Here is an 11,968-nt window from a genome sequence, read left to right as displayed (position 1 = left end):
GACGAAATAAATACAAATAAGGGTGTGGTTTGGCCATGACTCACGAGCATGGTCGTTGGATACTAAGACGGATTATGATCATACTTTATTGTGATTATGATGGACCTCTCCGAATGCGATAAATATACAAGTGATCAAGTAAGCACCTAGCATATAAACATTCAATTGATCAAAAACACAATATTTGAGATTTGAAAGTGTTACACCCCCGACTAGGTAATTGAGGAACCGTAATACGGGAATGTAACAGACACCTCTAGTATCAACCACATTGTTATAAAGAAAATTTACAACTAATTTACATCATATTAAATTGATTAGTACTATGTTTACAAACTAGGAGAAAAAACACATAACCAGTTCTTGTGGCTGCTTATTCTTTATTATATACTTGTATCTATTTACAGCGATTTAACTTCACTCTTAACACCGAGCACGTAAGCAATTCATTCCAACTTTGGCTCACCGGAAAAGCATGTTAAAACAGGTCAACTACGTCTAGTTGGTGAGTTTCAAGTTTCACGAGTACGAACAAAAACCAATATCTGTGTTCGTAAGTTAAAGTATGTATGTATGTATGTGTATGGTGTTTTTATACTAAGCCACAAGTGAAACCGAAACGAGCTAAAAACACATGGCCACCCTAGCCCGTGCACTCCCGTTGGCATTTAACAACCACTTTGCCCCAAACAGGTACTATGTCTAACACCACATAGCAGAATGTAATAAGTTTAAATTACTATGTGCAACTAGGTTAACATGTTTCGGCAAACCCCTCCGGCTCTGTCAGTTGGGTTTGTCAAACCGATTATACTATCCACACGTCACCGGCACGAAGTTAATCACTTGTGTTTGTAGGGACTTTCAAGTGTTAGTACTTAGATAATTCACATCATCACAAGTTTTCAAGTATATAAGTATGTGTAAACATGCTTTTTACCCCAAAAGTTCATAAAACAGTTTAGAAAGTGGGGTCATGAAACTCACCTTATCGTAGCTCAACTGGTAGTAACTAGTGTGCCTCGATTATAGCTTGATTCCTATAATCGGTATAGTACTGTTAATACTAGTACAATGTTTAAACTAATTTGGGTTGTTTATCTAGTCTGGGTATAGCTGTTACGCCTAGAACAAGTCAGTAGTCATAGATTGTGATGTTGTATGTTATGAAATGTTCAAAACCAGACTTGGCTTAGTTTCACCATTTTCCATGCCTGGCCAAGTTGATCGTTTACGCGTTTCGGAAATAAGTAAGATCTCACAAACTTAAGTGAACATACTGTTTGATAAAATTATTTTTTTTTATAAAAGAAATTAAGGTTTCGGTATCTGGATTGGTCGCAGGGGGTTTTCCGTTTTCATACGAGTTTAATTATACAAAACGTGTACAATCCCCCCCCCCCCGAACTATCCAAAAATCTCGTGAAAAGTTCATTTTTATTAAACCCATTTGAAACTATGATATTTGACAACTTTTGACATTTTGACATACCGGTCAGTTCGTTAAACATAATATTGTCGGTTCTGTCAAAACATATATAGTTTAAATCTTTAAAGTAACATAATTCTTTATATAATTATATATAAATTATGAAAAGTTTGGTAACAATAAATTAAAAACTTTAGAATTTTATATAAATATTTTCTGAATTTTTATACTTAGCTATTTATTTAAAAAATTCATTTTATGTGTTATAATTAACCGATAAATAACTCGTTTATACCACGATTCCAGAAAAAACCCGATAATTTTTCTGAGTAATCAAAATACCATTATTTAACCCTTGTAAAATTTCCAAAACCTAAGTCTTTGGCCAAAATACATTTTTGTGCATTTTTCGGCTGTTAAAACCCGATAAAAACGCAAATGCATAAACTGTACTTAAACATCTCCGCGTGATCCAAAATTATACCAGTGATCTTACCATCAAATTTCTGAATTCCAAACCAAAGTTCATAATTTTTCAAGAAGTTTAGCTATTTTTCTTAAATAAACGCTAATAAATGGTAATAAATTCGCCAAATATTCTCCGTTTATCAAAAACATACCAAAATTTTTAAAGGGACTCACTTATATGATCCCTAATGTTCCTGAAAATTTTCATAGTATAACAAAAAGTACATCACAGTCGAAGCACAAACAGCCCCTAAACGAGTAAACCGGTCATACCTTGTCGGTTTTCGAGTGTTTTTGGTTGTTTTATCGACTCTCCGGGTCTTTGGTCCCAAAATAAGTAAGTCTTGAAGTTTTTGAAGGGTTTTGAAGAATAAAAGCTTGCCATAGGTTGGTATGATTTTGAGAGTGATTTGCTTTGAGAATGAACAAGAATACACAAAATATATTAAAGGGGGAGGTTTTCAAACTTGGCGGCCGCAAGTTTTAAGGGGCCCATTCGGCCCCTTTTTTTCCCATTACTGCTTCGTTTTGCGTGCAAAGGTTCGGTCTCGGTACGAATTTAGTTCGGGATCAGTTTTTCGTAAAAAGTTGTTCTGGTGCGAAAAACAGCGCGAAAACAAGTGTTTTTAGGCCAATTTTTGTAAAATAAGAAAAGCGTACTGATCCCGTGGTAAAAATTCAAAATATTTTCACGAACTGCTTAAAACATGTCATATAAGTGTTCTTTAAATCGTTTTCGGCTTGGTGGATGCTAAAATGCTTGTTTTGATGTTAACGATTGCGTTTAAACTCATAGCGTATCGTTAAACGAAACCTTTTTCGTTTAAATGGTTTTATAAGTACTGGGGTCTTAATTTCAACATGTTAGCCACTATAATATATATATCAGTCATATATGACCCCTCAGTACATATACGGGTCATAATCAGTATTAGTCGGTTACTCGTTTAATCACTACGATTTAACCGATTTATTGTTTACTCGCTACGTAATAAATAAGTTATACCTCGTTTTGTCACGAGTTTCACAGAAAGTGATGTATTAAGATACATAAAGGTATTTCAAGGTACGCATAAGGTCTCCAAAAGGTTTAAAATATGTAAAATAGGGGAGTGATTACTCACCTTATTAATTAGGTGTGACATTTGTCAAATTTATTTGTATTTATATTTGTATTAGTTAAACCGACCCATTTTATCATTTCAATGTATTCTTGTTTGTCGTTTATCATTTATATAATATTCCCGATGATTTAATTTTATAATTCGTTCATTTCTCTATCTGTGTCGAACGCCGAGGTTTAAAGTTTAATCAATGTGCAAAATATTCGGGTATAATACGAAAATAATCCAATTATATTAACTTTTAACAAGTTTATATAACATTTGAAAGTTTAAGGTTTAATTTGTGAATATACTTTAATTGCAATTCTAATATAACTTAAAACTAGAGGAGGCCATTTTGTAAATTTATTTAAATTATAACATTAAATCAATAACCCAACCCCAGCCGCCCCTTCCCCTTGCGGTTTTCCAGGAAGCCGGAATACGGCTTCGGCGAAATCCCAAACCCCCTTAAACACGCGCGTTTGACCCAGTTGAAGCTCGTAAAACCCGTAGTCAATAAAGGCAAATCATAATATCCGTCCATAACTTGTTATAACATCCAATCTTGTGCGAATCAATCCGCTTAACGGCCGAGATTTATATTAAAACTCAATAGCAAGTATTTACACATATACGCTCCGATTGATAGTATAAATAGGACCTAAATCATCAACTAAATCTGTTACAATCATCAAATCACACTAATATACCCTCATTAATCTCGAAATCAGTCATCCAAGTTAGTTGCTGGCCAAACCTCCATTCATTCTCAATCAAGAACCATTCCAGTTAATTGTCATATGTATTTGATCAAGCATGGAACACATTTGTTGAATTGAAATCTAGGGTTTAAAGTGTAGAAGATGAACTTGGGTTAAAGGTTAAATATATTTTGTTTCTGTTATAATCACAACATACACGTTGGTCCAGTGGGTAGTTCACATGGGTGTGGACGTGAGGACCCGAGTTCGAACCCGGGTCAGACGGTTTTTGTTATTTTTTTAAAACTTTTTCCACCTAAAAACCAACTTTTATTTCCGTTAAAGTCTCTTACAAAACCGGTTAATATTATAATAATAAATATCATATTGTTAACTTTATAACACCCTAACGTAATGACTTTCAAGTTAAAATTCCGTTAAAATCAATATGTTATAAACGTTATAATTCTCATATAAATGATAAATTTCTAATTAAAATAATAACAAATCGTTAAAACTTAACATACATATTATATTATATAATATCATAAAATATATATAATGCCTAACTTCTAAAAATCAAAGTTAACTTTGTAATCCCGTTAGTTAGTTAATAATTCTCGTATTTCTTATCTTTAGCTTGCGAGATTCGATCGTTTGATTTCATTTAACGCGCTTTCGGTTTTTTCCCAGGTTATCCTTAATTTCAAATGTGAGTGTCCCATACCCCATTTTCAAGGCTTTTACACTTTGGGGGTTACATATATATCTTATTCCAAACTAGTTGTTTGCTATTATTAACAAACTACAATTCATATCGTGGACTTGTGTGTTACTTGTTATTTGCTCATGATTACGTGCATGGATTTTTTTGATAAGTATAATCATATGCCCCCCCCCCTTGCACTCAGGAACGTGTTTTGAGTGGAAAAGTGACCGCGATCCGAGTACGTTGGTTGGTACTAACGGGAAAGGACCTTCATTTATTCTTTACACTTAGGACCTTGATTCGAGTGTAAAGAACCCTTATTTGCGCTTTTACAAGTTCATAGAATTATATAGTTCTTTTTATGTAGTATTTAAACTATGTGAACTCACCAAAAATTATTAGAGGACGACATGGATGAAGACACTAGACTTAGGATATTTTAAATAAATATTTGACAATGTTTCACTTCCTTCTATTTTTCTTTATTTTGAACTTGTGTACTTCATACCTTTAGATGAATAAATGATAATATTCACTTAATAGTGTCACATGTATTTTGAGCAACCAGTACGCTACACTCAGCGTTTCCTCTTAAGCTGGGGTGTTACATTTGGCGAGTTAAAAGATAAAATTAAGATATTAAATGAGTCCCGAGCCTTAAGTGAGCTAACTGATCTGGCACAAACTGACCTGGAACTTTGAGATAGTAAACTATAATTAAAAACGAGAACATAGCCGTTGAAATCATATCAACGGATGTATTAAACTCAAGTTATGAGATTTTTAAGATTTAAACGAGTTGGAACTGTTCAGAATCCGAACTTAGAGTTGGGAGTCGGGTTCTGAACAATACACTCAAACTTTCAAGACAAACATATAAGTCTTCTGGCCCGAATGCTAGTTCCGACCAGAAAATAGAGAAATAGATAAGTCAAATATGTTTGACTATTATGCCCTTAATGGGTTGGAAAGCAATTGACGGACAAATACTCATCAATCAGTAAAATTGATTGAGAGCTTTTGTTAGTTAGGTAAAAACCAACGTTATTCATAAAGACAACTTACCCGGAAAGAATGCGATACAATATGAAAACACTAGTCAAAGGGTCTTGAAACCTGAAAGTTCACAAAGGCTTAAAGAACGTGAAGAAATTAAAGAAACCGGCAATGGAGAAAGGGAACTTCATGGATTGCTGAGATGGTGGCTGATGTTGTAGTGGTGATATAGGGTTTTAAGATATGGGTTTATTTAATAGGCAGAGATAAGGTTTGCTGAATAAGAAATCAACTCGATTAGTAAGATACATAATATATTAATGACGAAATCAGGTTTAATAACTTCAATATCTCGGTGTAATCAACAAGAAATTATCATAGACACTTTACAATAGCATATTAGTTATCTTGGAGCTCAATTTTCGTGATTTGGGTCGTTTAAGAAAAGATTTAGCATTAAACGAAAATCTAAAACGAATTTGGCTGGAACTGTGTTGGTTTGCGCTACGCTAAGTGGCAAGGGGGTGTTCCTTCACGCTACGCGAATGAGCAAGTTTACCAAATTTAGCCCCTAAAGTTCCAAAAATGCATTTTTTTAGCCATTTTAAGCGATTTTAAGAATTTCTAAGCATTGTTTGACGAGTTTGAAAGCAAAAAAAAAATATAAACTAAGTTTAACCAAGTTAAATACTAATAAATACAAAATTTTAATAATTCGAAAGATCCGAATTACATTTCTAGTCGGGTTAAATATAAACGAATACGAATATGAAAAACCCGAGACGTTACATTTGCCAAGGTATTTATTAATTTTTTTTTAAAAAAACTATCTAACTTGCGTTTATTTTTAAATTTGTTTATGTAATTATGTTAATATAGGCATAATACAACTATACGATGCAAGTTTTCTTAGAAGACCCACTTGGCACGACATACAACAGATTTACTCGGTGCATGAAAGGGAACATGGTTTACTCGGCATGATCGGGTGTATAAGTTATATGAGTTGGAAGTGGTCTAATTTTCCAACTGCATGGCGATGTCAATATATACGTGGTGACTAGAAAGTACCAACGGTGAGACTTCAAGCAGTTGCTTCGACATTTGGGTTTGGTCGACCTACTCTGGCAGCCCCCGGGCCCAACAACAAACTCAAGCAACTATGGAGAAAAAGGTGCAAAATGCGTGTCAAATGCATTCAAGTGAGATGCATAATTCACTTACGCCGGATTTGGTCCAACATGCTTGGTCTATTCGACCAATTCGAGGCAAAAGTGAAAACGAATCAAGCGGAGATGACGAAGAAGGAGACAACGAAAGTGAGGACGAGTTCAACGGAGACGAAGACGACGGAGATGAGTTTGAAGAAGGTGAATACGAGTAATTTATTTTCGTTTTTTAACTTTAATGTAAACTTTAGTTATTTAATATTGAAATTCTATATGAATTATTTTAAACAATAATAATAATAATAATAATAATAATAATAATGAGGTAATGATTGGAAGGGACTATGTCTACTACACCCATTTTAGCTAAATAGTCCATATGATGACGTGGCGTCACATGGTGCAAAACATACCTATATAGGTTCCATCCACTAGAGGTGGGCAAATAAGCCGGTTAACCGAACCGATCCGAAACTGAACCGTACAGAATCGGTTTGAAACCGATTATGTAGAAACCGGTTTGGAACCGACTGAAACTGTAGGTTTGGAACCGGTTTGTAATCCCCCCCCCCCCCAAAAAAAAAAAAACCAGTTAACCGAACATAAACCGTCTAATACCCGACAAAAATCAGCCAAACCCGAATCAAAACCTATCAAAACCCAAACTAAATCGGTCGTAACTTATTCAAGAAATTTGACTTTTATTGACCAAACTAAACCGATTTCAACCCAAACCGGTTTTAAGTTTTAAACTAATTTGTGCACCTCTATCTTCCACTACAGGTATTATGCCATAATTGTGATTATTAATAATAACAATATTGAAAGCTAAGATTTACCGGTAACTAGTGTTTATCCAGCGCGCTACGCGAGGCAGGTTGGTAAAAAACTTAGGAGGTGGTAAAACTCAAGCGTTGTAGGTCTCGATTTTGAGGCGGTAAGTCGCCACAAAATCGTTCAGTATTGATTAACTGTGTTATGATATCATAACTAAAGAACAAAAAATAAGACAAAAACAATATAAAAACTGACGTTGGCCAATGGGGTGACATCGGTTATAAAACCCGGACGTTGATAAAAAATCAAGTGTTGTCGATCTCATGCGTTAAGGCGATGAGTATATGTAAATTTGGCCGTTCTCGTTCACGTTCGGTAGGGTACGGAAACTAAAAAAAACAAAAAAATCAAAACAAAATTGACATCGGCCGATTTTCATTACATCGTTACGGTACCGAAAATAAAACAAAATGCGGTGTTTTACGTGAATTTGGTAGGTTTCACTTAGCAACACAACCACCCACCCACACCAAAGTTAATGTTGAAAGACAACCATTTTCACGTATATAAAAACATAATTAATAAACACCAACTTCGAACTCAGGACCCAAACCGAGTCAAACATTTACCCTTATCAACGCAACCATGAAGCCATGGGCGGATGCACTTTATAAACAGGGGTAGCATCGATCCGCTACCCCTCAACTTTTCGTTGGCAGTGTATATTTTCGTCATTTGGGTTCAGTTTTCATATTTCGTTACCCATCGAAAAATATAATATTATATATATATATCTGTTTAAAGCCCAACCAATTTAAAAGTTCAAATTAAATAGCTCAAACAAAGTTTATAGCTCAAAGAAAATAAAAAACCATTAACCTTTTTTTCTTTTGTTTGAATGAAAAACATTAAATAAAAACAAGCTCAAACAAAAACAGGTTCATAGAATTATCATTTTTAAAAATATCAAATCAAATAAAGCCCTAAAAAAAGTGCGTGAAGCAAATTGAAATCATTAACCTTTTGTTTGTTTGAAAGAGAAGTATCAAACGAAAACAAGCTCAACAAAATCATCATTTTGAGGTTAAAGTTTTTTAATACAATTTGGATATGCAAATTTAAGAACATGAATATAGATTCAGTGAGGTCTCAACTAGTTTGTTAGAAAATATTTTGGTTTAAATCTATGAGATTCGTTTTCCAAGTTTGACAGATCTAAGATAGTGGTATTTTCGGAAATGTATCTGAATGATTTTAGTAATGAAGAAAGTGAGTGTATTTCGGGTGATCGTACGACCTTTTTCACACTTTAAAGGAAGATAATAAATTTACAAAATCGGGTGGAATGTGTGACGTTGCTCATGTAAAGGTGGAAACCGAAAAATCACACCACTTTTTCTTTGGTTTATCGAATATTGAAGCTAGTGTTGGTCTTACCGATTACAACCGCAACCGTTGAAATACGTTTTTGTTTCATTTACATTGTATGAAATACGATTAAAAAATTTTTAACGTTACCCCTGAGATATATGTCTAGATACGCCACTAACACTAATGTTTATGCTGAAAGATAAAACCGATGCTTATATATAAAAAACAAAAATAACATCGTTTGTGACACCAATATTCTAAATTATACGAATTAATAATATCAGCCAATAATTAAAACCGCGATTATTAACACTCAATTTTCCAAATTAAACTTACACTCAAATTATAAATTGGTTGTGGTTCAATCGTAGAGCACTCACTTTATTAGTGAGAGGTAGGTGGTTCAAACCTCACTATCACTAATTTATATGAGAGATATGAGGGATGACCCTGACTTGCCAGGGTTCGAGTCCTGATCTCACCCGGTTTTACCGGCTCCTCGCTGTCGTGCCGTTTGGCGGGCGTGTGGGTCGGGTTTTCCGGTGAATCCCTTAATAGGTGGACCGCTAGGAGCTCCGTCCGTCCTGACTAGTGGCCGGCTCGGGCTACCTTTAGCCATTGGGGGCCGCGTACGGAATACCAGGCGTTACTTAGTTGGCCGTTAAAAAAAAACTTACACTCAAATTTCATATAACACGTGCTCGTCACATGCTCCCGTTCCCGCCATCGCGTGTCTCAAAAAACACCCAAACGTGGAGCCCTTAAGCCGTTACTTCACCGGTTGTATCCGGTAACCAACGTCAAGACCCGGTCAACCCTTTAAATACCCCCAACAACACAAAAACAACACACCATCCTTCTCCGACAGTGTTATTATTATTATTATTATTATTATTATTATTATTTCCTCCTCAATATATTCATACAATCAAATTCTCCATTTTCATTTTCAAATCACAATCAATAACCATTCAATTCAACCACTATCGGGTTTCAGTCTCCAATTTCACCACCCCATTTGTGGGTCTCACAATGAGCGCCGTGAACATCACCAACGTGACGGTGTTGGACAATCCGGCGTCGTTTCTCACGCCGTTCCAGTTTGAAATCTCGTACGAGTGCGTTTCGGCTCTAAAAGAAGGTAATTGTTTGGGTTTCTCCATCGGCTTTGTGTGGTTGTGGTTTTGGTTAGGGTTAATTGCGTGATTAAGTTGTCTGATTTGGGAATTAGGGTTTCCGGAATTGGTTGGTAACTGGGTGTTTGGATATGTGTGTAGGAGGTAAATCAGAATGAAACGAATGATTTCCCCTTTGATTAGTGGTTGTTTATCAGAAAATTAGGGTTACATTTGTTAATGTTAAGTAATAGAAGAATTGGGGAAATATATATTATATATATACTTGTGAATTGTGTTTGATTTGTGTTTTTGATGTTTACTTAAGATTGTTTTAGACATGTTTAATCTGCAAATTGTGGTTAGTATTACATCTGATTATGAAAACAAGAGACACGCGGTAAACACAAGAACGTAAGATATGAAACACGTGATCTAAAAAATGTACCGGTCAAGCACAGAACGTAGTGTGAGCGGTTTACAATTGGAAATTTAGTTTTATTATGAGCTATTGTGATTCTATGACCCTTTTGTTTTCAACAATGACTACTTTTATTGCAGACTTGGAGTGGAAACTGATATATGTTGGATCTGCTGAGGATGAAACCTATGATCAACTGTTGGAAAGTGTACTTGTGGGTCCCGTCAACGTGGGAAACTATCGGTTTGTCTTTCAGGTAAGTTTTACTACCCGCATTATCAATCCGAGTTAAGAAACAACATTTTAATCACCTTTGAAACATTGCTAGGCAGACCCACCGGACCCATCAAAGATTCGTGAAGAAGATATAATTGGAGTTACCGTGCTTTTGCTGACGTGTTCTTATGTTGGCCAAGAATTTGTGCGTGTCGGTTATTATGTGAACAATGACTATGATGAGGAGAAGCTAAAAGAAGAACCGCCACAAAAGGTGATTATTGATAAGGTTCAAAGAAACATTTTGACTGATAAGCCGAGGGTGACGAAGTTTCCGATCAATTTTCACCCTGAAAACAGTGAAACCGCACCTGAAGATGGTGAAACGAGTGAACAACAACCAGAGCAACCACAACCACCTAGTTCGCCAGGTGGCGATGCGTTAGGTAAGGCGGAACCCTAGTTCTTGATGGTTTTTGTCTCTAGATGATGTTTTGTTGTTAATGTGGAATTGATCACGGTTTAGTTTTTGGTTGGTAAACTGCTGGGTGGTGGTGATGTTTAAGAAATGGTGTTTGGATTATGTGTTTTTGGTCATTTAGATTGCTTTACGACTAATATAAATGGAGGAAAGTTAATGGACACTTGACAGATTGATGATTGTTTACTTTTTTGGTTTGTGTTTTTGGTCCCTTTGAATTAGGTAGAAATTTTAGGCTGTCTTTGCGAGTTGGCGGGTCAAACCTGACACAAACTCTAACATGACACGAATCCGAAAAGATAAGGAACACACCTATTGAGAGATTGAAAACACCCCACTAAGACTTTTAGGCTCCTAGTTTATATTTATGATAAGCAACCTTAAAAAGAAAAGTTAAAGAAATAAACGTGTCAATGTGTAAATCGTTGATCTGAGCAATGTTTTAAAAACCGGTATTTCACTTGTACTTGATTAGGCTAAAAAATGGTATAACCAGTTGAATCGGGTTAAACCAGGAGGTTCAACCGGTTGAATAGTTTACCTTATAATTTCTTATAAATGTAACTTTAATTCAAAAATAACTCAAAATTAAATGAATCTATAACAAAAAATATCCAAAAGGTATTCCATATTAATAATATAATGTAAAAGCACTCAATTTTAGAAAAATAGTTTTAAAGTTTACACGTTTGAATGCTAATTGTTGGGTTAAAAATAATTTTGAAAATATATGGGCCGCAGATATCAAAAAAATCTCGGGTTTGAAACCGGTTTGCTGGTAAAAACCGGTATTTTTAGACAAAAACCGCTGATACGATTTCTAGTAAACCGGTCAAAAATACCGTATTCAAAATACCGGCTTACTGTGTGAAATCCAGTTTAACCGGGCGGTTTGAACCGGTTTTAAAACACTGGATCTGAGCCAACCTATTTAGCTACATGTCTTTATGGGATTGTTCTGAAACTTACCCGAAGTCCTGAACCTGTGTAGACAAACCCCTAGAATTGG

At 35.1% G+C, this 11,968-nt stretch overlaps 1 protein-coding gene across 1 annotated transcript; it reads left to right on the top strand.

Moving 5' to 3' along the window:
• The first annotated feature begins 9,598 nt into the window (after positions 1 to 9,598).
• Positions 9,599 to 11,143, top strand: LOC143625263 (putative histone chaperone ASF1A). Its single transcript, XM_077095649.1, has 3 exons — positions 9,599 to 9,867; positions 10,403 to 10,518; positions 10,591 to 11,143. Exons 1-3 carry the CDS (start codon positions 9,759 to 9,761, stop codon positions 10,939 to 10,941), a joined length of 576 nt encoding a protein of 191 aa, XP_076951764.1. The 5' UTR covers positions 9,599 to 9,758; the 3' UTR covers positions 10,942 to 11,143.
• The last annotated feature ends 825 nt before the right edge of the window (positions 11,144 to 11,968 follow it).

This window comes from Bidens hawaiensis, unplaced genomic scaffold (assembly GCF_021521415.1).
Source record: "Bidens hawaiensis isolate Kalapana, Puna unplaced genomic scaffold, B.hawaiensis_p1.1 tig00004030_1, whole genome shotgun sequence".
Lineage (NCBI taxonomy): Eukaryota > Viridiplantae > Streptophyta > Magnoliopsida > Asterales > Asteraceae > Bidens > Bidens hawaiensis.
The sequence above is the reverse complement of the archived record's forward strand: the minus strand, read 5'-3'. Positions and strand labels throughout refer to the sequence as shown.